The sequence below is a fragment of the Mus caroli genome, unplaced genomic scaffold (genome assembly GCF_978045245.1).
Source record: "Mus caroli unplaced genomic scaffold, Mus_caroli_1 scaffold_16, whole genome shotgun sequence".
Classification (NCBI taxonomy): Eukaryota; Metazoa; Chordata; class Mammalia; order Rodentia; family Muridae; genus Mus; species Mus caroli.
The window spans coordinates 765,748-791,624 of NW_028227271.1; the positions used below are offsets into that span (position 1 = coordinate 765,748).

The following is a 25,877-nucleotide window of genomic DNA, read 5'->3' on the forward strand; positions in this document are numbered from 1 at the left end:
CCACCACCACCATCACAACTGCTACCCATCACTTATCTTTCTGGGGTTTATCCAGGAAATGAGGCAATCTGATGAAGGAACTGAATTGAGAGGTTGGCCACTTGATCAGGTATCAAATCCAAGAAAGGGCCATAACAGAGACTTCCAAACCCAACGTTAGCAACTAAAGCCCATTGCTCCTGTGTCAGAGACCCCAAAAGTCCTATGCTTTCCACTCTATCAGCTTGGGGAGGGGAAGCCGCGGAATTCGCGAAGCCAACGAAGCTGCCCCAGGAAGCTGTCTGGGGACCATTCAGTGACTGGGCTGCAGAGTCCCCAATCCAGCTGGCCAGAACCCAGCCACCCAGTGGCCCCGGAAGGCAAGGGGAATCCCTGTTGGCCGGACGCCAGAGGAGTCCCCAAAGTCTCTCGACCCCAAAGTTTTTTCCTGAAGAAACAAGGTAGACACACACACACACAATATTCAGGCTCCCTCCGCCCCCCAGAGGTGATTCCTTTCCTCATTAGGAAATTTTCTGCTCCTTTTTCCGACTACTTTTCCGAGCGTTTACGTTGTACATCTGGAAAGGAGGGGGAGGGAGGAGGGGGAAGCGGAGAGGAGGGCGAAGAACCCAAGCCCGCCCAGTCTGAGCCAGGCCAGACCACCGGCCTCCAGCTGGGGCCAGAGCCAGGGTTCAGAGGTGCGGCCCCCCACGCCCCTTCGGGGTGCGGGGCGCGGCCTCAGCGTCCCGGGGACCCAGGAATGCCCCCCCGCCAGCCGGCCCGGCGGCCGGGGGGAGGGCCCAGCCGGGAGTTTGGCAAACTCCTCCCCGCGTTGAGTCATTCGCCTCTGGGAGGTTTAGGAAGCGGCTCCGGGTCGGTGGCCCCAGGACAGGGAAGAGCGGGCACTATGGGGAGCTGGACGCCACGGTCGCCTCGATCTCCTCTCCACGCGGTGCTGCTGCGCTGGGGGCCCCGACGCCTACCGCCGCTGCTGCCTCTGCTGCTGCTACTGTGGCCGCCACCACTCCAGGTTGGGGGCTTCAACCTAGACGCGGAGGCCCCGGCGGTGCTCTCCGGGCCCCCCGGCTCCCTTTTTGGCTTCTCCGTGGAGTTTTACCGGCCGGGAAGGGACGGGTGAGTGGCGAGGTTGGCGGCGGGAACCGGGCAGGGGGCCACCTGGAAACTGGGGGCGCGCCGAGGACTGGAAGCGACCAGGACTTGAGTTGGAGGGCGGAGTTTGGAAAGACTAAGACTTGAGTTGGGGGCCCAAGCTAGAATTGGGGGCCCGCGCTGCAGCAGGGAGGGACCGTGGCCGACGTGGAGTGTGAGATCGGTGTCGAAACTTGTGTGGCATGAGGAGAGGACCCGAATCTAGAAGCTGGAGAAGTACAGGCAGGGTATAAGGGCTAACCGGGAGGAGAGGGCGCAGAAAGCTTAGGGTCTCTGGCGATCTGTGGGCTGCGGGAGACCTGTGGCGGGTGGGAGTCGAGGGGGGCGCGGAGGCCGGGCAGGGCCTTAGTGGGCAGTGGAAGAACCTCGAGATCCTCGGTGGGGCCATTGAGAGGGTTGGAGCTGGGTGAGCGTGTGCCGTAAGAGGAAAGACAGACTGAGGGGGTCGGAAGGTTATGTGGGGGCCGGTCTCATCCTCCCCTCCCCCATCAACTCAGACTCGGGAAAGACCCGGGAGGAAGACGAAGGCTCCCTCCCTTTTCTCCTCATTCTCCTGAATTGCCTCCCACCCCCAGTCTCTTCAGGCGAAGAGATCCAAGAACTTGGGGAGAATCCCAGGACCCTGGCACTGGGGGTACTAGGGCTAGAGGCGGGATCAATCCAGGGCGGTGCACGGATGTGTCGGGAGGGGTGTGAGTGCGCGCGCCTGAAGGGGGGTGGGCGGTTTCCCTCTTGCTCTAGCTCTTGGGAGGAAGAGAAAAGCTGATTTCCTGTAGCTTGTCGGCTGTAGTAGAACTCAGACTCAGACTTCTGGGACTAGGGTCGGAAGCTGGGAAAGATATAGGCTCTCTGGGCCCAAGAGCATCAGAACGAAGGTTCCTGAAAATCTCTATGGAGAATCCTTATTTCCGGGTAATAAGCAGACCTAGACTGGTGCCCAGAGGCTTGGGAAAATTAGAGTTAGAGGCCACACTGAAACAAACGTGTTTGTTTAAATAAGGAGAGGAGGTCTGGAAGTAAGAGAAAAGTGACAGTCCCAACTGCTGGGCTAAGGGACCCCAGCCATATTCCTGAACCCCTTTGATGACATCAGTAGGTGTTTCTCCACCTACTAGCTCTGAGCCTCTCTCTGCCCATGGCAACACCTACACTGACCCTGGGATCTTAGGGCTTGATTGGACCTTTGTCAGAAGTCATCTGATTTTAGCTGTTATTTAATTAGGGGACTGGGGGTGGGATTAACTCTAGCTAATTTGGTTGGGGAAGGGACAGTTTTTTTAACTTTATCTGAGGGACTTAGGGATGGAAAAACAGAAAGATAACTAGGCCACAGCCGTTGAATTTGAGCTTTTCAAGGTCCCCACCCAACCCCCACCCCGCACCCTGGCCTCTTGCCCAAACCTCATTTCATCACCCTGTCCCTGGAGCCTCTGCCAGGGTCCCCCAAATTTCTTACCACAACCCTAATGGAGCAGAGAGGATGGAGGGGGTATAGGGTCTTTTCCCCCATCAGGGTGTCACTCTACCCCACACGAAACTGTCAGTTCTCTTTTAAAATATCTGTTGGACTTTGCACTCCCGGTGACCCCTGGCCTGATCCTTCAGTCCCTGAGGTCTCTTCTAAAACAAGTCCCAGCCTCTCCATTCCTCAAGAGAACCCAGGTGTCCAGCTCACATTTTACTCCACCCTCGTCTTTGCTCTGGGCATAAGCTCTGGGGCATTCTCCTTCCTTGTGACTTCCCTCCCAGCACCTGTGTGTATTAGACTCCCCTCCACCCCTCTCAGCCCCTTTGTGGCTGTGGTCTTGGTATTCCTTGTTCCTCCTGCATCACTTCTCGTGTTAAATAATGAAGAGAATGGGGTGAGCTCTGCTGAGGTTACACAGACATAAAGGGGTGAAGAAGCCTGAAGCCAGGCAGCTCTGGGTGTGAGTGCTTACCGTTCACTAAAGAGCCCGGGCTTGAGCAAGTTACCTAAATCCTTGCAGTTCAGCCTCCCCTTGCACAGGATACCTAACTGATTCTTAGGACTGAAGGAGACAATATCTAAAAGGTGCCTGCCCACAGAGGATGAGCAACATACACAAGGCATGAGTTCTGTGGGGGAATTCCTGATTCTGATGTCTTCCCTGACACCCTCTTATTCTAAGTTTTCCTTTCTTTCTTACTTGCATTCATTCATTCATTCATTCATTCCCAGGCTGGTCTCAAACTGTGTAGCCAAGGATGACCTTGAACTTCTGATCCTACCTTTCTAGAGTGCTAGGATGGTGGGCAGGCTCTGTCACAACCTCCACCACACCCAGTTTATGGAGATTGAACCCAGAGCCTCTGTGCAGGATTGGCAAGCAGTCTACCTGCTGGGCTACATCCTCAGTACTTACAATGCTTGTAGTACTTGCTAATAACTGTGATAGTTATAACTGTTTCCTCACATATCTTATAAGCTTTCATATTCATTTCTCATTGAATTATTTTTAAAGAGTTATTTATTTAGTTATTTATTTATTTAGTTATTTATGTGAGTTCACTGTAGCTGTACAGATAGTTAGTTCTGAGCCTTCATGTGGCTGTTGGGAATTGAATTTTTAGGACCTCTGCTCACTCCGGTTGGACCTGCTGGCTCTGATCAACTCCGCTCCCTCAGTTCCTGCTTGCTCTGCCCCAAAGATTAATTTATTATTATACATAGGTACACTGTAGCTGACTTCAGACGCACCAGAAGAGGGTGTCAGATCTTATTACAGGTGGTTGTGAGCCACCATGTGGTTGCTGGGATTTGAACTCAGGACCTTTGGAAGACCAGTCGATGCTCTTACCTGCTGAGCCATCTCGCCAGCCCTGGATTATTTTTTAAAAATCTGTGTTGAGCAGAGAAAGTATTATTGCTTCAGAAGTCATAGAAATTTAGAAGTAGAAATTAGCTTAGGAATCACTCAAAAGCAACTCATCACTGAGAAAGAAAGGCTAGAGGAGAGAAAGTGACTTTTAAGTAGACCAGTCTGCTAGAGGCAGCTCTTACTCAGCCAATCAGATGTCTCCCATTGGGATGTACATGGGGTTCCAGAAGTAGGTGTCCACCTCTGGCCTGGCCAGAAGTGAGGTAGGATTGTGGGAGCTGGGCCCTGACCCACCTATTGCTCTCTACCCTGACCTTGTCAAGCCAGGGGAGTCAAACAGTAACTGAATATTGAACAACGGCTTGGTTAATCAAAAGCCTGGCTAGGAAGATAGTGAAGAGAGGAGGAGATGTTTTGGCAATGGGGCAGAACAGAATACTAGCCTAGGAAACAGTATTACAGGTCTCAAGGCTTCGGTTCCCATCCTGGGAAAGATTCTGAGCAACCCTGGGTGGGTGTGACTTCTCTTGGATTTAGTTTTCCCATCTGTCAAATAAGGTCATAAGACTAGAGCAGCAGTTTGGGAACTTGTTGAGGGATGTCAGTACTGAGGTGGCCCTTCCTTTACTGCATGCAGCACTCGAAGGGCATCTACATTAGTCCTAAAGCCAGTGGATGTTCCCTCTCAAAAGACTAACTAGAACCTCCAAACCCTGAGGCTTTGAGAGAAACGATGCCAAGTATTCTTCCCATGGACTCTAATAGAGTATAACTGCCAAGCTGCATTCAGTGGGCGATAATTAATGGTCTTTTCATCTTTTATGAACCAAAAGTATCTATAGCTGCCAATCAGAGCTTCTGACCAGCCTGAGATAACCAGGTTCCCCATACAAGTTGGTGTAATGCCAGCCGAAAGCAAATGCACTTGGAGTTTTAATTAGCCTGGGATGCCTTATCAGGTAAACGCAGGGTTTCCGTGAGGCTTTCTGCAATATTGAAAATAGCCCAAGGGACCCTCCCTTGGTACCCTCTTGAATTACTGTGAGGATTCTACTGCTATGGGATTTAGGAAGCAGCAGGTAGGAGGAGAATCAGGGTACATGGCAATCTTGGCACAGGCACCTCACCTAGCATGTATGGGTGCCAGAATGAGGACTACTAAAATGGACACACCACTAAAGCCTTAGGTGGAAGTCACAGGTCAGGGGGCCTGGTCTGGATCCTTGTCTCCTGTTTGCATTCTGGGATACCCGAACCTTCACACAGTGAACAGATATGCCCCTGGCCTATGGGCTTTTAGCCTTCGCCAGCTTTGAAAGGACTGACAGACGCTTCTTTCTCAGTTTCTCCATGAATGCAGATGGTATGGGAGAAATTTGGGGATCCTGATAGAACCCAGAGGAAGAGAGGAAACCCAAGCCCACACTGAGACAGGGGCAAGAACCAGAGCTCTCAGCTCCCTGTGTAGCAGTCTGGTTCCTGTGCTCTGCCCTCACTTTTGTGGAGCCAAAGGCAGAGTGGCCAAGTTCTCTGTGTAGCCCAGCAGCTTGAGCTACACAAGGACCACACCACTGTCTCTCCCCTCACCCCTGCCCTGGGGCTACAGCTTCCTATTTTTCTCAGAATTCTCACCTGAAAGTCACTAGGCCAATGGAGTGGTGTCTCAAACCTCTAATTGGCTTTAATGCCTAAGAGGTGGGAGACAAATGGAGAAGTGAGAGGTTGAAAACTGACCGGAAGCCACAGGCAGTAAACATTTCCTGTCCCCCTGGTAACCAAAGCTGGCACCTCCCCTCTCTATAACTTAAGGCACCTCCTGTTTGTCCCCATCCTACTCCTCTGGACCCCCTGCCTTCTCTATTCTCACCTGTCCTCTCACACTCCACCCCTACTCCATTGGTGTCCTGGGGGCTTCCTTCCTTGCTGCTCTTAGACCCCCTTCCCCCTCAGTATGACTCTCAGAAGACATCCGTCTTTTCCTCAAGTCCCCTTTTGAGCCCTCGTTCCTACAGATAAAGACTGAGGAACAGCCTGCTGGCAGTCTTGGGTTCTATAAGAGAGCAGGCTGAGCAAGCCAGGGGAAGCAAGCCAGTAAAGAATATCCCTCCATGGCCTCTGCATCAGCTCCTGCTTTCTGACCTACTTGAGTTCCAGTCCTGACTTCCTTGGTGATGAACAGCAGTATGGAAGTGTAAGCTGAATAAACCCTTTCCTCCCCAACTGCTTCTTGGTCATGATGTTTGTGCAGGAATAGAAACCCTGACTAAGACAGGTGAAAAGGCCTACGATCTGAGAATAAGAAAGAAGGAAGAAGCCAGTCAAAGATGGAGCAAGCCTTTAATCCTAGCACTAGGGGAGGCAGAGGCAGGCAGATCTCTAAGTCCAGGGCCAGAGTGGTCTACAGAGTGAGTTCCAAGACAGCCAGGACTACACAGTGAAACCCTATTTCAAAAAAAAACAAAAACAAAAAAAAAGGAAAAGAAGAAGCGGTTAAGAACATTGGCTGCTGCTCTTCAGAAGACCAGGGTTCAATTCCTAGCACCTACATGACAGCTCATGACTATCTCTAACTCCATTCCCAGGGGATCCAGTGCCTTCTGCTGGTCTCCTCTGGAACGAAGTACCCACATGGCATGTAAACATACATAATCCATACGTAAACAACAAAATATCCATACATATTAAATGAATAAATAATTTGAAAAGAAAAAAGACAGGAGGAGACCTGGGAATATAAATCAGGAGAGCAAGCAGTGCTGGGGACAGGCCGAGGCTGAGGAGCAATGCCAGTGGCAGTAGGGGAGGAGAGTAGAGGCCAAGGTTGGCAGGAACACTGGCCCAGAGCTGGGGTGCCAAGGAAAGCTGCCCAGACTGCCAGATGCAGTCATTGCAGGAGATCCTGAGGAGAGTGCCAGCAGAGAAGAAGGCTGTGGCTGTATGTAGGACCTGGAGACAAGAGATCGGGGCTAGTAGAGGAGAGCTGTGTGGAGACCCCAGAGGCAAAGGACCAGAATTGGTAGAAGAAGGATGCCAGGAGCCATCCCTCGAAAGATCCCATCTCAGACATGTGTGTCCAGGAAGAGGATTCAAAAGAACAGGATTTGAGTTAAATTTTCTGGGGCTAATTTGTGGGAAAGAGGTACTAGTGTGTCAGAGGCCCAGCTAGGAAGGTGAGGTCCCCTATGGGCCACAGGGTGGGGCAAGCCAGGCCCAGGAAGTGGCCTGCTTTCATAGTCCTAATTTCAGAGACTCATATTTTCCTCCAACATGCCCCAAGACTTAAGTGGCCGGTTGCCTGAGTTCCATCCAAGGGAGAAAATTTGGTTTGGAAAGAAAGGGTACAAAATAGGTGAGGGCCATGAGGCTCTACAGGAGCCTGGGGTTCTGGAGCTAAATTGTGCCTTTAATATATATATTTTAGCTAGGCAGTGGTGGCATACACCTTTAATCCTGGTACTTGGAAGGCAGGCAAGGAGATCTCTGTGACTTCAAGAGCAGCCTGGTCTAAGGATAGAGTTCTAGGATAGCCAGAGCTACACAGAGAAACTGTATCTCGAAAAACCACACACACATGCATGCACGCACACACACATTAATCCACTTTCAACCAAAGGTCATACATTGCATTTGGCATTGTTTCTTAGCCTGGTGCTGAGGGCCTTGCGTATGCCGAGAACATCCTCTACTCCCGGGCTACAGCCCTAGTTGGGCTGGACATCTAACCTTGGCAAGTAGATGGAAGAGACAAAAAAGCCAGAGTCCAGACCCTAGTCTTCTTTTCCCTTTCCAGGAACTGACTCTGGCTTCTCCTCTCTAGTAGTAGGGGAAGAAGGTAGGAGAATGTGGGAGGAGGGGAGGAGCTGAGTTAGTGACAGCAGCACATGGGGAATGTCTGACTCCAGCCCCTGCCTCTGGCATCTGTGGCATCTTCTGAGATATAAATACAACCCAAGGGACATCTACCCCACCCCCACTCTTGGCCCAAAGGTCTGGGTGCATCTTGCCTCCAGACACTGACCTGGAAATAGGACCCGTCCTAATCCACTTCTCCTTTCCCCTCCACAGAGTCAGTGTGCTGGTTGGGGCACCCAAGGCTAACACTAGCCAGCCAGGTGTACTGCAAGGTGGTGCTGTCTATGTGTGTCCCTGGGGCACCAGTCCTATCCAGTGCACCACCATTCAATTTGACAGCAAAGGTAGGCTGGAAGAGTTCAGGGAGGGGCCTGGCATAAGTGGGTGGGTGGGCGGGCCTGCAGTTTGGGGGTGGGGCCTGGGTGAAGGGTGCTCCTCCTCCCACTCCCCCTGCAGTAGTTCTGGTGCTCCATCCAGCTCCTAGCTGTGGGCTCCCCATGGCACTCACTCCATGTTCCCAGCCCAGCCCAAGAAGGGCGGGCATGATTCAGAAACATGTGGCTCTCATTTCCACTGAATCACCCACAGCTCTGGGAGGCCAGGGCCATAAGGCAGACAAAGGCAGAGGAGGCTGCAGAGTTCTGTTCCTAAACTAAGTGATAGTGTACACTGGGCACAGTGTGATTCAGCCACTGCCCCCCAGGGAGGAGTCAGCCTTCAGGCAGATGGACCTAAGGAAGCTGAGGCTGTTCAGCTAGCACTCAGAGAGCTTTTTACTCCATGCTAGGCACTATTGTGCCTTGGCACACTTAATCCTGCAGCGACTGTATAAAGTATTAGTATCCCCATCCTGTGAGGAAGGAAGCAAGGTTAAGTCACCCAACTAGTAAGAAAGCAAGGCTGTGAACTCAGGCAGTCTGTCCTCGGAGATAAGAGGACAAGAAGTAAGCATAAGAATGTGGAAGCCAGCTAATTTCTGAAGGGGTACTAGGCATTGAACCCAAAGTTTGATGGGTGGTAAACATGTGCTGTGGATGTATGAGTGCATGAGTTACAGCCCCAGTTCCTAAGGCTGACTTTAAAAAGCCTGAGGGCACAGGAGGCTGAGGCAGAAAAAGAGTACCAGAAGCTCAAAGCCAGCCTGGGCTACATAATGAGACACTTGTCTTAAAACAAACAAACAAATAAAAAGCCTTAGAGACAGGTGGAGAGTAAGAAGAGCAGGAAAGCAGTGCTACAGAGGGCAGAGTTTAGACTTGGAAAGAGACAGAAAGGGAAGTCTAGTGTGAAGGTGAAAGCCGTTATAGTCACAGGGCTGGCTAACAGACAGAGATGAGCCATGGGACTTGGCCAATGTTCCCCCAACACCACAATGAAAGTGTCCTGTTCCAGCTATGAGGAAGTCAGAGGAGCCAAGGAGACAACTTGGAAAGCTGTGGTGGGGGTGGGGAGGTGGATATATGTTTTTCTGTGGATGTATGAGTGTACAAGTGTGTGTGTGTGTTTCTGTGGATGTGGATGTGTGGATGTGTGTGTGTGGATGTGAGAGTGTGTGTGTGTGGATGTGAGAGTGTGTGTGTGTGTGTATGAGTGGGTGTGTGTGGGTGTGTATAAGTGGGTGTCTCTGTCGATGTATATGTGTGTGGATGTGTGTGTAAGGAGAGCAAGAACCAGTCAAGTCCAGCTACATAAAGGAGTCTAAAACTCCTTCCACTCCCCTGTCCCAGTGGGACTCAGGGTCTACAAATGCTGAGCATCCTAGACCAAGGCTAGGGTCACCTTCCTGAGAACCAGTGTGACAGTCCACTTTCTACTTCCCCAAGGCTCCCGGATTCTGGAGTCCTCACTGTACAGTGCCAAGGGAGAGGAGCCTGTGGAGTACAAGTCCTTGCAATGGTTCGGAGCAACAGTTCGGGCCCACGGCTCCTCCATCTTGGTGAGGCATAAGTGAGCTCGGTGGTGTGGTAGCTAAGGGCTAAGCTGTGGTGGAGAGGGCCAGGCCTGGTCGGGGGGTGGAAGGTGGTCATCTTACTAAGCTAAATCTGAACACCCCCTGCCCCGGGCCCCCTCAGGCATGTGCTCCACTGTATAGCTGGCGCACAGAAAAGGACCCACAGAATGACCCAGTGGGCACCTGCTACCTCTCCACAGAAAACTTCACCCGGATTCTGGAGTATGCACCTTGCCGCTCAGGTAGGGGCCAGAGTGTAGTGGACCACTGTGCCTTCTCCGTGGGAGGGTCCTTGGTGCCTGGGGCTTTCTCTTCAAGGCCTCCAGGCATTGATATATATTTTCAAGGCTGCTCAGGAGACCCTTGAACAGTCTTCTTTCTTGCTGCTGCCTCTCTTCCCTGTCAGCCCATCAGTGTACAGCTAGCTCATCTCATTGTCTTCTCTCACAGATTTTGGCAGTGCAGCAGGGCAGGGTTACTGCCAAGGGGGCTTCAGTGCTGAGTTCACCAAGGTGAGGTGGCTGGGGAGGGAAGGCAGAAAGTAAGGATCTAGGGTCAGTACCAGATGATATATATGCTCATCCCTCTTCCCTTCACCTCCCCACAGACTGGCCGTGTGGTCCTGGGTGGACCTGGAAGCTACTTCTGGCAAGGTAAGCCTTTCCTCTATGCCCTCTTCCAGCCTTGGTGTCACATCCCTTCCTTGATCCAAACCTTTTCTTTTTTTTTTTTTTTTTTTCTCATTTTTGTTTGTTTGTTTGTTGTTTTGTTTTGTTTGTTTAAGATAGGGTTTCTCTGTGAAGAATTCACTTTGTAGACCAGGCTGGCCTTGAACTCAGAGATCCTCTGGCCTCTGCCTCTCAACTGCTGAAATTAAATGCATCTGCCACCACTGCCCAGCTTTGATCCATACTTCTAAAATCCTACTCAGTCTCCCCAAAGGCTCTGTGACCTCCCCCTGCCCATCACCCTGCTCCCCTTCCAGGTCAGATCCTGTCTGCCACTCAAGAGCAGATCTCGGAGTCCTATTACCCAGAGTACCTCATCAACCCTGTTCAGGGGCAGCTGCAGACCCGCCAGGCCAGCTCCGTCTATGATGACAGCTACTTGGGTAGGCAAGCAGGTGGGGAGGAGATGGGAGGGGAAATCAGGGGCCTCTAGCCTCACTCAGTTCCCTGCTTCTCCCACTCAGTGCCACCAGCTCTGCTGCCATATTTGTGTACAGGCTGACAATGAAGGGATTGAGGGCCAGAGAGTAGGGGTCCCCAAGGAGGCAATGCTAACATCCACACACTCTGTCCCCAGGATACTCTGTGGCTGTGGGTGAATTCAGTGGTGATGACACAGAAGGTAAGTCAATCTTCAAGCCAAAGCGGGGACTGAAAAGAAAGCCAGAAACAACATTCTGAGTCCACCCTGTCCTCACCTCCACCCATCAGTTTCTCTTCTCTTTGCAGACTTTGTTGCTGGCGTGCCCAAGGGGAACCTCACCTATGGCTATGTAAGACCCTGCCTGCCACCCGCTGCCTCTCACCCAGGATAAGTGCAGAGCCTTGTGTGGTAGTTTGTTGGGTACATCAAGGAAAGAGATCAGAGCATAGGCTCTGGGAGAACACATCAGATTTCTGAAGTCTGGTTCAAGGGAAGTGTGTGAAGTCAGACTCAGGTTCAAATTCTGGCACTGACTCTGGATAAATGAATCTGTTCTTTTATTGCTACACTGTCCCCTGCTTGACCACTCTAAGCTGTTTCTTCCATGTACAATGGGGTAATAATAGTTCTGACCTCACAAGGCACTTGTGAGGGGAATGAAAGCACTTGTAAATTGTTAGACCGTGTGCAGCCACCAGCTATTATTAGACCATGACAAGTGCCACACTCGGTCGCTCAATTAACAACATTTATTGAGGCAAGGTGAGAGATGAGATGAAGACATCTTATCCCATCTCTTAAGGCGCTTCTAGTCAAATATGTGAGCTAAAACACACAGCTTTAATCCTGAGGAAGCCACTGTTTGTGAGCCTCTCGATGTCCCAGGTACTGTCCATGCATGGTGGTGTTCCCTTCCCCACCATGGGACTGTGGAGTGGAGAACAATCTTGACAGTTTACACACAAGAAAACTGTTGTCCTAAAATACCAGTTATGTTGCTTAGGGCAGCTGGATAAATATTTAATATCTATCATACTCCAAATCTCGTACTCTCTCTGAATTGGAAGTTACAGAAAAGCACCCAAGATAACAGTACATTTTAAGAAATTAGTAATCTCCTTCCAGAGAGGGTGCCTCAGAGAAGGCTCTGTGAGGGTTCCACACAGATGGGGCAAGAGGGAGTCCCAGGCACAGGCATGAAGAACACAGAGAATATGGGGCTGGGCCTAGTTTGCAGCCTCATAAGGTAAAGGAGGATGAGAATTGTAAGGGAGGGTTGAACAAGCACAGGCAGTAGGGCCAGACACCAGAACCTTAGAGGGCTGGCCAAGAGGCAGGGACTGACAGTGGCTGCAGGGGCGCCTGGGGTGTACAGGTGGGAATCACAGTCCTCCATCTGCTCTCTGGCATCAGTGCCAGTGGGGGAAACCCAAGATATAGTCCAGCCTGTCCTGGGAAGGTTCATACCAGGTCTCAGCAGAACAGTGGGGGGTGGGCAGAGAGCAAGATCCAAGAGACGTGGAGGTCTGCTGGGTCAGTGGCTAAGAGGAGACAGCAGAGATGTGAGTGCCTTGCAGACCCTGATGTGTGAGGGATGGCTAGAGTTCTGAATCCATTGGGTTTGAAGCCCCAGTGTGTATCCAGTAGCAATTGCTGTTTGCCTGCTGCCTGCCAAGCTCTGAGAGGCAAAGACCAAAGATCATGCTCTGGGTCCCACTGATCTGATTCTGGTCACTAGAATCTAGTGGCTGGGGACGAAAATCCACCAAGGGTATAAAGGAAGAAGGCAGAACAGCAAAGTGGGAGAGAAAACCTGGAGGTGGAGAGAGGGCAAATTTGGAAGGAGACAGAGGAGTGCTAAGATTCCCCTGAGGAAGGCCTGTCCCATGTGTCCCAGACCTTCAGACATGGGGCATCCAGGACCTATACGCCTTTATCTTCATCTTCAGGTCACCGTCCTTAATGGCTCAGACATCCACTCCCTCTACAACGTCTCAGGAGAACAGGTGATGATGCCCTCACTTCCCCATCTTGCCATCTAATCTGCAGCCCTGGACCAACAGTGTCAAACTTCCTACCTTCTCTGGAGCCCATGAATGTCCACTTACAGCCTCTCTTGATCCTGTGTACTGAACAACCTTGTTCTGACTTCATGCTACCCTTTGTCCCCACAGATGGCCTCCTACTTCGGCTATGCCGTGGCTGCCACTGATACCAACGGAGATGGGTGAGTAATGGGAAGGGATGCATCTTCCAGACCCGATCCATCGGGGGATGAGATAGTGCAGGCAGACTGCTCCCTCGGGATATTTTTTTTTCTAGACTCTAATTCATGCTTGCCTTCTCCTTGGTCAGGGCAAGAAGAGGGTTGGATGCTACATCAGAGCCCTCAGGGCGCCTGGGGATCCAGAATGCCTGGAGTTCCTCCACAAGGGCAATAAATTATAGCAAGACAGGGTTGTCAGAATGCTTGGGCCTTCCCTTCTCCTCAGGCTAGATGACCTACTGGTAGGGGCACCCCTGCTCATGGAGCGGACAGCTGATGGGAGACCTCAGGAGGTGGGCAGGGTCTACATCTACCTGCAGCGCCCAGCGGGCATAGATCCCACACCCACCCTCACCCTCACTGGGCAAGATGAGTTCAGCCGATTCGGCAGTTCCTTGACACCCTTGGGGGACCTGGACCAAGACGGCTACAATGGTAAGTATCGTGGCCCAGGGGGCTGAGGCTGAGTAGGGGGATGCTAGTTGCTCAGGAACTTAGTGGGAGGGTTCCTGTCAACTAAAGTACCGGGCCCTCTTGACTTTCCAGGGGTATTGGGGTTTAAAGAGATTAGAACAGGAACTGATGTGGAAAAATAGGATCCTGAGGATTTTTTGATAGAAATTTGGACCCCTGGCCTCCTAACCGAGTGAATAATGTATGTTGTGTCTTGCAGATGTCGCCATTGGGGCTCCATTTGGTGGGGAGGCCCAGCAGGGAGTCGTATTTATATTCCCGGGAGGCCCAGGAGGACTGAGCACTAAACCTTCCCAGGTTTTGCAGCCTCTGTGGGCAGCTGGTCGTACCCCAGACTTCTTTGGCTCTGCCCTTCGAGGAGGACGAGATCTGGATGGCAATGGATACCCTGGTAAGTTGTGTCCATTGCCCTTCATCTTAGAATTCAAGCTTTGCGATGCAATTCTAGGCAGCTGCCACCAGATGGTGCAGTCCCCTGGCCCAGGCCTCTGAGCCATGAAACTAGAAAGCCTCAGATGAAGGCAATCCTGATTTGGGGCTTGCCATAAAGGGTGGATCTTGACTTTCTACAGATCTAATCGTTGGATCCTTTGGTGTGGACAAGGCTCTGGTGTACAGGTATGAACTCAGGGAGACTGAGGCAGTCTGAACAACCAGTTTTTCTTTTAAAACTAAGACTGGGGGGGGGGGGGCTGGTGAGATGTCTCAGCAGTTAAGAGCACTGACTGCTCTTCCAGAGGTCATGAGTTCAAAACCCAGCAACCACATGGTGGCTCACCACCATCCTTATGAGAAACAAATTAAAACAAAACAAAACAAAACAAAACAAAAAACCTTGGGCAGGTGCGAAAGGGAAGGGGGGGCTAAGACTGGGACCATCAGTGCAGAGGGAACTGGGGACCTGGAGCAGGTGCCCGGCCTTAATTCTATGTACCCCACATCCACTCTTGGCAGGGGGCGGCCCATCATATCTGCCAGCGCATCTCTCACCATCTTCCCCTCCATGTTCAACCCAGAGGAGCGCAGCTGCAGCCTGGAAGGGAACCCTGTGTCCTGGTGAGCTACGCCTGGAGCCTACAGAGATCTGTGCCTGCCAGTGGGCAGGGGGGCCATGTCTGCCTCAGGAAGGGACAAACAGGGGTGTCCTAGTCTGGGTCTTTCTGAGTCAGGCAGGCAGGAGGCCAGTTCTAGTTACCCTGAGCACTCTCTCCTCCATCTTTCTCCAGCATCAACCTTAGCTTCTGCCTCAATGCCTCTGGAAAACATGTCCCCAACTCTATAGGTGAGAGAAGCTGCTCGAGTGTGCCAGCTGAGGGGTGGGGTGGCAGAAGGTAAGAAAAACAGACAAACACTGTGTTTCCTGGTCATAGGCTTCGAGGTGGAACTCCAACTGGACTGGCAGAAGCAGAAGGGAGGGGTCCGGCGAGCACTGTTCCTGACTTCCAAGCAGGCCACCCTTACCCAGACCCTGCTTATCCAGAATGGGGCTCGAGAGGACTGCAGGGAGATGAAGATCTACCTCAGGGTATGGCCTGAGGATGAGGGTGGCCTGGCCTGGATAGATAGCCACCTAAAACAAAGGACTGTGGTGGCGGTGACAGTGGCGGTGGCGATAGTGATGGTGTGCGTGCATGCGTGCGTGCTTGCATGTGGCTGGCTGGATGACTGGGAGGAGGAGAGGCTAAAGAAAAAGGCTTTCTGTCAGAAGAGCCAGACACCAGGAGTCTAGGCCTACAGAGAAATGAGGTCAGATTTGGGCTCTGAGCAGATAAAGGGAGAAGCAAGGCTAAGAAGCATGGTCACTAAGCGCCATCCGCCCCACCCCACCCCACCCCCAAATCCCTAATCCCATGAATTCTTTCCACTGGCTCTAGAATGAATCAGAATTCAGAGACAAACTCTCCCCAATTCACATTGCCCTCAACTTCTCCTTGGACCCCAAAGCTCCCATGGACAGCCATGGCCTCCGGCCAGTTCTACACTACCAAAGCAAGAGCAGGATAGAGGACAAGGTAAGGAAAGAACTTGGGAAGGCAGGCCTGGCCCCTGAGGCAGGGCCCTGGGAGAGGGGTGGTAGAACCCTTCTCAAGGCTGCTCCACTCCCCAGGCCCAGATCTTGCTGGACTGTGGTGAAGACAATATCTGTGTGCCTGACCTGCAGCTGGATGTGTATGGGTGAGTGGCACTGTCACATGGCAGAGAGACAGGGACACTCTAGCAATGTGTGGCCTTGTGAGGTCCATGAACATCTCTGGATTTGGGTTTGTCTACAGAGAACATTCGTTTCTCTAGCTCTAGACATATTAAACACGGTACTCAGCATGCAGCGTCTCGCCTTGTGCCTGCCAGAGCCGGGGCCCAGTCAGCAGGGCCAGCCCCACTGTGTTATTCCCAGGCCCTATTGCCCTGATTTATGGATTCATTCTTTCATGTCCTTACCCTGTGTGCCCCTCCAGGGAGAAGAAACATGTGTACCTGGGTGACAAGAACGCACTGAACCTGACATTCCATGCCCAAAATCTGGGCGAGGGCGGTGCCTATGAAGCCGAGCTTCGGGTCACCGCCCCTCTAGAGGCTGAGTACTCAGGACTTGTCAGACACCCAGGGGTGAGAAGGGACTCTCAAGTGGGACTGCAGTGGTGATCCCCTCCAGAGGGGTGCCAAAGCCTGACTGGCCTGTGCCTGCCTATCCCCAGAACTTCTCCAGCCTGAGCTGTGACTACTTTGCTGTGAACCAGAGCCGCCAGCTGGTGTGTGACCTGGGCAACCCCATGAAGGCAGGCACCAGTGTAAGTGAGGGATAGAAGAGGAAGGGCTAGGAGAGAGCACATGACAGGCCCTAGCACACAGGTAGACATCCTATCTAACAGCCCCTTTCTCCTCCCTGTTTGTTATGCAGCTCTGGGGTGGCCTTCGGTTCACTGTTCCTCATCTTCAAGACACAAAGAAAACCATCCAGTTTGACTTTCAGATCCTCAGGTAGGGAGTGACTGGACCTGGACTGGGGCTGAGTTGAAGGTGAAAGAAGGGAAGGTGGGATGGATTGCAGAACCTGGAGATTCTTGTCAAACTGCTTGCCTCTTGCCTCCATCCCACAGCAAGAACCTGAACAACTCGCAAAGCAACGTGGTCTCCTTCCCACTCTCGGTGGAGGCTCAAGCCCAGGTCTCCCTTAATGGGTCAGTGCCCAGGCAGAAAGGGGCCTTTAGAGGGGAGGGTGATGGACTTTAGAGAAGGACACATTGGTTCCTTTTGCCCACTCTAAACTATTCTCCTCTTCAGTGTCTCCAAGCCTGAAGCTGTGATTTTCCCAGTCAGCGACTGGAATCCTCAAGACCAGCCTCAGAAGGAGGAAGACTTGGGCCCAGCTGTCCACCATGTCTATGAGGTGAGAAGGGTTGGGAGACAAGCCACAGGGATCGAGCCATATGAAGGGAAAGAAAGTAGGAGCCGGTATAAATGACAGTACCTAGAACCTGGGTGAGGTGAAGAGAAGAGGGGGCGGCCTGGAGAATACTGAGGATCTGTGAGAGATGTCCAGAAGAGGGGCCTGTTGGTCCATTGCCTTACAAAGGAAAGCAATTTCAGGAGGATTACTATGAGTCTCAAACTAGCATGGATTACAGAGTGAGACCTTGTTTCACTCTTGGAGTAATGGCTGGAGTGGACTTGATTGCTGCCCTTGGGTGTTCTTTCATTTCTCAGACTGATGCACTATGTATGGGTGGTGACCCGGGCCTGCATGTCAAATGAGCTTTCCCTTCCTCAAACTGTGCTCTTCCCCTCAGCTCATCAACCAGGGGCCCAGCTCCATCAGCCAGGGTGTGCTGGAGCTCAGCTGTCCACAGGCTCTGGAAGGCCAACAACTCCTCTATGTGACCAAGGTGACAGGACTCAGCAACTGCACCTCCAACTACACCCCCAACTCACAGGGCCTGGAGGTGAGGACCTGGTCACGGTGTGGGGTGGAGCCGTGGGGTTATGGGACTATGGAGCTGGGAGAAGTTGCCTGGAGGCTATTGGAAGTGGTGGGGAGATTCAGGCACCTCAAGATCTGGAAGGAGGAAAAAGATTCACATCTACTACATTTGTGTCCTTTGCTCTGAAGTTGTCTCTCTCGTGGTATGCTATCAGATCTATGCCACCTTGTCCTGTGAAAACTGTCCTCTGGCCCTCTTTGAGGGTGTGTTTGTTCATAAACAGCATTTAATGAAGTAAGCGTTAGACCTAGGAAAAACCCCACACCAAATGAAACTCACAAAGTCCCCACATTCTGGGAGCTTGCATCTAATGAAGGCTGGTAGACAATAAGAAGTAAAAAGAGTTGGGTGTGGTGGTACACGCCTTTAATCCCAGCACTTGGGAGTCAGGGCAGAGGCAGGCAGATTTCTGAGTTCGAAGCCAGCCTGGTCTACAGAGTGAGTTCCAGGACAGCCAGGGCTACACAGAGAAACCCTGTCTCGAAAAAAAAAAAAAAAAAAAAAAAAAAGTAAAAAGAAACCGGGTTGTGGTGGCACCTACCTTTAATCCCAGCCCTCGGAAGCAGAGGTGGGGAGGATCTCTGAGTTTGAAGCTAGCCTGGGCTACAAAGGAGTGAGTTCCAGGACAGCCAGGACTTACACAGTAAAACTGTCTTAAAAAATGAAAAGAAAGAAAGAAAAGTGCTGAAGGGTAAAGGCAGCCCCAACACTTGTGAAGTGAGGAAAGAGGATTGGAAGTTCAAGATTATTCTCAGGTACTTACATGAGAGAGACCCTGAGTGACAACGAAGACGGGTGGAAAACAATAAAGTATAAAGTGACAAAGAAGATGGGCTGGTGAGATGGCTCAGCAGGTAAGAGCACTGACTGCTCTTCCAGAGGTCCTGAGTTCAATTCTCAGCAACCACATGGTGGCTCACATCCACCCATAATGACATCTGACGCCCTCTTCTGGTGTGTCTGAAGACAGCAACAGTGTACTTATCTACCATAAAAAATAAATTTTAAAAAAATAAAAAATAAAAAAATAAAGCTACCCAGGCATGATTGGTCACACCTGTAACCTTAATCACCATCCCTTAGAAGTGGCTGGAACAGGAGGACAACCACAAATTAAAAGCCAGTTTGGTCTATAAAGTGAGTTCTGGGACAACCAAAGCTTCATAGTGAGAATTCTTTTTTTTTTTTTTAATTTTTAATATTTTTATTACATATTTTCCTCAATTACATTTCCAATGCTATCCCAAAAGTCCCCCATAGCGCCCCCCACTTCCCTACCCACCCATTCCCATTCTTTTGGCCCTGGCATTCCCCTATATTGGGGCATATAAAGTTTGCAAGTCCAATGGGCCTCTCTTTCCATTGATGGCCGACTAGGCCATCTTTCGATACATATGCAGCTAGAGACAAGAGCTCCGGGGTTCTGGTTAGTACATCATGTTGTTCCAACAATAGGGTTGCAGATCCCTTTAGCTCCTTGGGTACTTTCTCTAGCTTCTCCATTGGGAGCCCTGTGATACATCCAATAGCTGACTGTGAACATCCACTCCTGTGTTTGCTAGGCCCCGGCATCGTCTCACAAGAGACAGCTATATTTGGGTCCTTTCAGCAAAATCTTGCTAGTGTATGCAATGGTGTCAGTGTTTAGAAGCTGCTTATGGGATGGATCCCTGGATATGGCAGTCTCTAAATGGTCCATCCTTTCATCACAGCTACGAACTTTGTCTCTGTAACTCCTTCCCTGGGTGTTTTGTTCCCAATTCTAAGAAGGGGCACAGTGTCCACACTTTGGTCTTCATTCTTCTTGAGTTTCATGCGTTTAGCAAATTGTATCTTATATCTTGGGTATCCTAAGTTTTGGGCTAATATCCACTTATCAGTGAATACATATTGTGTGAGTTCTTTTGTGATTGTGTTACTTCACTCAAGATGATGCCCTCCAGGTCCATCCATTTGGCTAGGAATTTCATAAATTCATTCTTTTTAATAGCTGAGTAGTACTCCATTGTGTAAATGTACCATAATTTCTGTATCCATTCCTCTGTTGAGGGACATCTGGGTTCTTTCCAGCTTCTGGCTATTATAAATAGGACTGCTATGAACATAGTGGAGCATGTGTCCTTTTTACCGGTTGGGACATCTTCTGGATATATGCCCAGGAGAGGTATTGCTGGATCCTCCAGTAGTACTATGTCCAATTTTCTGAGGAACCGCCAGACTGATTTCCAGAGTGGTTGTACAAGCTTGCAATCCCACCAACAATGGAGGAGTGTTCCTCTTTCTCCACATCCTCGCCAGCATCTGCTGTCACCTGAATTTTTGATCTTAGCCATTCTGACTGGTGTGAGGTGGAATCTCAGGGTTGTTTTGATTTGCATTTCCCTGATGATTAAGGATGTTGAACGTTTTTTCAGGTGCTTCTCTGCCATTCGGTATTCCTCAGGTGAGAATTCTTTGTTCAGTTCTGAGCCCCATTTTTTAATGGGGTTATTTGATTTTCTGGAGTCCACCTTCTTGAGTTCCTTATATATATTGGATATTAGTCCCTTATCTGATTTAGGATAGGTGAAGATCCTTTCCCAATCTGTTGGTGGTTTTTTTGTCTTATTGATGGTGTCTTTAGCCTTGCAGAAGCTTTGCAGTTTCATGAGGTCCCACTTGTCAATTCTCGATCTTACAGCACAAGCCATTACTGTTCTATTCAAGAATTTTTCCCCTGTGCCCATATCTTCAAGGCTTTTCCCCACTTTCTCCTCTATAAGTTTCAGTGTCTCTGGTTTTATGTGAAGTTCCTTGGTCCACTTAGACTTGACCTTAGTACAAGGAGATAGGAATGGATCAATTCGCATTCTTCTACATGTTAACAACCAGTTGTGCCAGCACCATTTGTTGAAAATGCTGTCTTTCTTCCATTGGATGTTTTTAGCTCCCTTGTCAAAGATCAAGTGACCGTAGGTGTGTGGGTTCATTTCTGGGTCTTCAATTCTATTCCATTGGTCTATTTGTCTGTTACTATACCAGTACCATGCAGTTTTTATCACAATTGCTCTGTAGTAAAGCTTTAGGTCAGGCATGGTGATTCCACCAGAGGTTCTTTTATCCTTGAGAAGAGTTTTTGCTATCCTAGGTTTTTTGTTCATAGTGAGAATTCTTTTTTTTTTTTTAAAAGATTTATTTATTATTATATGTAAGTACACTGTAGCTGTCTTCACACACTCCAGAAGAGGGAGTCAGATCTTGTTACAGATGGTTGTGAGCCACCATGTGGTTGCTGGGATTTGAACTCTGGACCTTCGGAAGAGCAATCGGGTGCTCTTACCCACTGAGCCATCTCACCAGCCCCATAGTGAGAATTCTTGAAGGAAAGAAGAAAGACAGGCAAGTGGACCTGTAGGATGCGCTGTGGGGTACAAATCTGACTTGTGACAGCTCTTGAAGAGGTAGCCATTAGCCAGGTAGAACACTTGCCTACCATCCCAAGGCTCTAGGTTCAATCCCAGCACTGCTAAATAAACAAGTAATAATTCAACTGAAACCTGAAAGACAAAGCTGAGCCTCCTTGTAAGACAAGGGACAAACATTCCCAATAGAGGGAACAGCCAGTACAAAGGCCCTTAGGCAGGAAAGACTTAATGATTTCTTTACACATCTACACAGTGCAGAGCAAGGTACACTTTGCTCTTGGCAATAGGTGGGTTAGCTGAACACAGGGACAGAGACAGAATCAGGTTCCTGGCTCTGGCACATAGGTTCAGGCTGACTTAGGAGCTATAATGAAGCAGAAGGTGCAACTAAAGATGCCTCTTCTTCCAGTTGGATCCAGAGACCTCTCCACACCACCTGCAGAAACGAGAGGCTCCAGGGAGGAGTTCTACCGCCTCAGGAACACAAGTTCTGGTAAGTTGCTGCAGGGAAAGACGTTTGTCCCAAGTGTTGGACACCTGTTTGGGTTCTCAGGGTCATCAGGTGAGAATTCTGGGCTCAGACTCCTTCTTTCTTGCTAGAAATGCCCTGAAGCCAAGTGTTTCAGGCTGCGCTGTGAGTTTGGGCCACTGCACCGCCAAGAGAGCCGTAGTCTGCAGCTGCATTTCCGAGTCTGGGCCAAGACCTTCTTGCAGGTAAGGGAGCTTTATCCATCCTGGACTCCCAACCTTTGGTCCTAGCAGGACTGACCCTGTCATTTCCCCATGCTGTCATCCCTTCCACCTCTGCTTTGGTAACTGGACAAACACACACACACACACACACACACACACTCTCTCTCTCTCTCTCTCTCTCTCTCTCTCTCTCTCTCTCTCTCTCTCTCTCTCTCTCTCTCTCTCCCCAAGTCTCCTCCCTCCCTCACCCTGATTTAGACCAGTTGTGTGTCCTTGGCGCCACCTCTTGGCCACAGTTGAAGTAACTACTTCCCTTTCTGGCCCTGATAGAAAAACAGTAGCACGTGGTGAGCATGCTGGCACTGGCTCACCTTTAATCTGAGCACTCAGAAAGCAGAGGCTGGTGAGTCTGGGGCCAACCTGGTCTTCATAAGTGAATTCCAGGCCAACCAGGACTACAGAGTGAGACCATATCTCAAGCAACAACAACAAAAACAAAAACAATAAACAAATAAATACACACACAAAAAGAAAAACAGGTGGGGATGTAGGTCAGTGGTAGAGTGCATAACTAGCATACCCAATCCATAAGTGTAAAGACCAGAGTGGATAGGGCTGGAGAGATGCAAACATGAAGACCAGACTTCAAATCCTCAGCATCCACATAAATGAATGCCTAGCTGGTATACCAACAACCTACATGTAAGAGAAAAAAGCCATCATTTATTGAATACATATTATAGACCAACCATGGTCCTGGATGTTAACCCATATTAATCATTAAGAAATGTATATTGAACGTGTAGTTATCTGATTATGCATTATTTAGTTTTAATTATACAATTTTACATTTATTATTTCGAATAAGGAACATCGAGATTAATGAGTCCATAATAGGGAAAGATCACATCCTGAGACAGACTGTGGGGAAGCCCTGTGTCCTCTGGATCCCATAGGGGTTGCCCTGACCACCTTTCTCCACCCACAGCGGGAATACCAGCCATTTAGCCTTCAGTGTGAGGCTGTATATGAAGCTCTGAAGATGCCCTACCAGATCCTGCCTCGGCAGCTTCCCCAAAAGAAACTTCAGGTGAGTTCAAGGTCAGAAGTCTGGATCGCAGAAGACAAGCTCAAGAATGTCAGAAGCAGGATGGGGACATGGATAGAGGCTGGTCTTGCTTTGTGCAAATATTTCCTGGCTTTGTAGGTCCAGATCAGCCAGATTAACACGTGTCTCTGCTCTAGAGTTCACTGCCTAGAGGGCAGTGACATCAGTGGGATATGTGGCAAGACAGTCTATGGAAACATGTCATAGGAATATCTGAACCCAATCTTACAGAGTCGGGAAAGACTTCCTGTAAGAAGTGGTGTACAAGTTGAGGCCTGAAAGAATTAACTAAACTGCTCCAGAGCAGAAGATTCTGGGTGAAGAAAACAGCAGATGTGAACACAGAAACACTTGTGCACTTCAGACTCTTAAGTTCAGAATGCTGTTAGCTAAAAAATAAGAGTTGAGTCTAGATCCAACAGACAGAGGTAGCCAGGAACAGGGCGGGAAGAATTCACAGGTTCTCAATGTCATTGGCTTGTCCACAGGTGGCCACAGCCGTGCAGTGGACCAAGGCAGAAGGCAGCAATGGTGTCCCGTTGTGGATCATCATCCTAGCCATTCTTTTTGGCCTCCTGCTCCTAGGTCTGCTCATCTACGTCCTCTACAAGGTCAGCCACGCCAAGCCTTGGCTTGGCTTCCCGCCTGTCAGACTCTACCTTTTACCCAGTAGAATCAAAGAGGCCACCCTCAGATCTGTTTTCCAGCACAGACCCCCATGTATGCCCTAGCTACTCACGCCCCATCTTGTCTTTTTTCCTATTGGACCCCTCCCTTCAGTCTGCAGCCTCCAGTTTACAAAGAGGCCTCCTGTCTCGGGATAAGTTTGCCCATATTGCAAAACCACAGATGGCAAATACATGATGGCATTTGTGCTGTCGTCTCTTCTAACATCTAAGAATAAGTGATGGTATCCTACAAGTGGCAGCCAGGGCTAGGCTCAGATGTGGCACTTGTTGAGTTGAGTTTGTTTACCCTTCCTGGCTTAACTAGTATCTTTTTCAGTATCATTTTAAAACCTTGATAAATGATTGTCCCATAATAACTCCCTGATTTTAGATCTCCCACATCTATTGGAGCCCTTTGGAAAGTATCTGAATGAAGCCACTTTGGCAGGGTGGGGAGGATAGAGGCAGGAGAGTCCTCATTTCCCTGGATCTGTGGTCAGGAAGAATGTGATCTCTAATTGTGCCTCCTTTCTCATCAGCTCGGCTTCTTCAAACGTTCCCTCCCCTACGGCACAGCCATGGAAAAAGCTCAGCTCAAGCCTCCAGCCACCTCAGATGCCTGAGCCCTCCTGATCTCAGACTCCTGATCCCGAAGAGCCAGTCCACTACCTTCCGACAGGGAGGGACTAGGCACTTCCTGAAGGTGCTGAGGGCTGGGGAGAAGCTCTTCTTCCTAGCCCAGAGACATACTTGAAGGGCCAGAGCTGGGGGGCAAGAAGCTTGTGGATCCTTCCCCCCATGCACTGTGAAGGACCCTCGTTTACACATGCCCTCTCGTGGATGGGGGCCTCAGGTCCAGGAACAGAAGCTCCAGCCTTCCTTCAGCCTTTGCATTTTGGAGACTTTTCTGAAATCAACTTGGAGCCATAATTAGGGAATCCAGTTGTGGTTCTCTGGGCCGGGCATGCCAACAGGACTTCCCATCTGACTCCGGCCTGCAAAGATGCATCTTTGGTCTTGCCAGAGAACCAAAGGAAGCCTGCAGCTAAGAGCCTGAGACTTGGGGAGTGAGACCTGGCAACTCTAACAGCCCCCATCCTGGAAGGCCAATGAAGAACACTAACCGTGGATGGTGCTGCAGGACCAGCTCAGGACAAATCCCAAACAAAGGTCGATGCTGGCCCAGACCCAGATCCACGGAAGTCAGAAAGAGAATGGAGCCAGACCCAGTCTGGGGCCTGGGGTTGATCTGGAGCCCAGTCTCGGATTCTAAGAACCTATGCTAGCAGACCCAGGATGGCATTTGGGTCAGCTGCAGACCTGGGCTTAAGAAACCTATTTATCCCTGACTTAGGACAAGTCAGGAATTGCCCAAGACCCTAACCAGGCCACATTGGCAAACAGACCTGGAACCTCAGCCTGGCCAGACAGGCTCACTCATTCCCCAGAGAGAACGGGAAGCCCCAGGCCTGTATGACCTGGGTTCTGCCCACCAGCTGCACTGACGCTGCCCCTCTCTCCCTAGCCAACCCTCCCCTCTCCTCCAGAACCCACCCCAACTTATTTAAACTCTGTTGCAAGTGCAATAAACCCCACCCACTGCCCCCACTGACCAAAGTTGCAGTCTGTCCTTCCATCCTACTCTCCAAACACATCTTAGACCCAGAAAGTAGGGCAAAAAGGAACTGTCTGTCTCTCATGGGCCTACGCACACTAGAAATCAGGAGTGTTATTTCCCCTACCCCAGAAACATCTAGGTCATTAAAGGACAAAGGAAGGGAACTAGGTATGGTGGCACATGCTTATAATCCCAGAATTCTGGAGATGGGGCACGAGGATCAGTTCAAGGTCATCCTTAACTACACACTGCATAGTTAAGTTTAAGGCCTGCCTGGGCTACTTGAGACCTTGAGGGGGGAGAAAGAGAAAACAGAAAGGGAGAGAGGAGTCAGATGGTAGTCGCCTTTAATCCCAGCACTTGGGAGGCAGAGGCTGGTGGAAATCTGAGTTTGAGGCTAACCTGGTCTACAGAGTTCATTCCAGGATAACCAAGGCTACACTGAAATCTTGTCTTGAAAAACCAGAGAAGGGGGGTGGGAGTGGTCGACTCCTTTGTTGTTCCTCATCCAGCTCCCACTAGGGGGCTTACCTACCACCAAGGAGAAAAGAGAAATCTCTTCTCTTTGTGGTTGAGAATTATGAAAGATGCAGAGAAAGGTCCCTATGAAAGGTGAGGAAAGATGGCACAACACACTCACCTGGGCTTCCCTTAAATCAGGAAAAATAAAGTGAAAGGAAAGCCCACTAGGTGTTGTTGTTGTTGTTGTTGTTGTTTGC

General features: G+C 50.2%; 1 protein-coding gene across 1 annotated transcript; it reads left to right on the forward strand.

Annotated features, from left to right (window-relative positions):
• The first annotated feature begins 713 nt into the window (after positions 1-713).
• Positions 714-25,157, forward strand: Itga5 (integrin subunit alpha 5). The gene is made up of 30 exons (XM_021183440.2): positions 714-1,116; positions 8,058-8,188; positions 9,668-9,780; positions 9,917-10,037; positions 10,246-10,307; positions 10,403-10,448; positions 10,781-10,906; positions 11,101-11,145; positions 11,253-11,296; positions 12,897-12,953; positions 13,122-13,174; positions 13,440-13,648; positions 13,887-14,078; positions 14,260-14,305; positions 14,642-14,743; positions 14,914-14,969; positions 15,058-15,212; positions 15,562-15,699; positions 15,795-15,862; positions 16,144-16,294; positions 16,384-16,476; positions 16,587-16,666; positions 16,786-16,866; positions 16,970-17,075; positions 17,476-17,628; positions 21,481-21,564; positions 21,672-21,785; positions 22,753-22,854; positions 23,361-23,483; positions 24,080-25,157. Exons 1-30 carry the CDS (start codon positions 743-745, stop codon positions 24,161-24,163), a joined length of 3,309 nt encoding a protein of 1,102 aa, XP_021039099.1. The 5' UTR covers positions 714-742; the 3' UTR covers positions 24,164-25,157.
• The last annotated feature ends 720 nt before the right edge of the window (positions 25,158-25,877 follow it).

Bases quoted from the DNA above. Each gene is read 5' to 3' on its own strand.
- Itga5 (XM_021183440.2), top strand. From the start codon at position 743: ATGCCCCCCCGCCAGCCGGCCCGGCGGCCGGGGGGAGGGCCCAGCCGG. The intron at 14,970-15,057 runs GTGAGAGAAGCT...TCCTGGTCATAG, and splicing joins ACATGTCCCCAACTCTATAG to GCTTCGAGGTGGAACTCCAA. The intron at 15,213-15,561 runs GTATGGCCTGAG...CACTGGCTCTAG, and splicing joins AGATGAAGATCTACCTCAGG to AATGAATCAGAATTCAGAGA.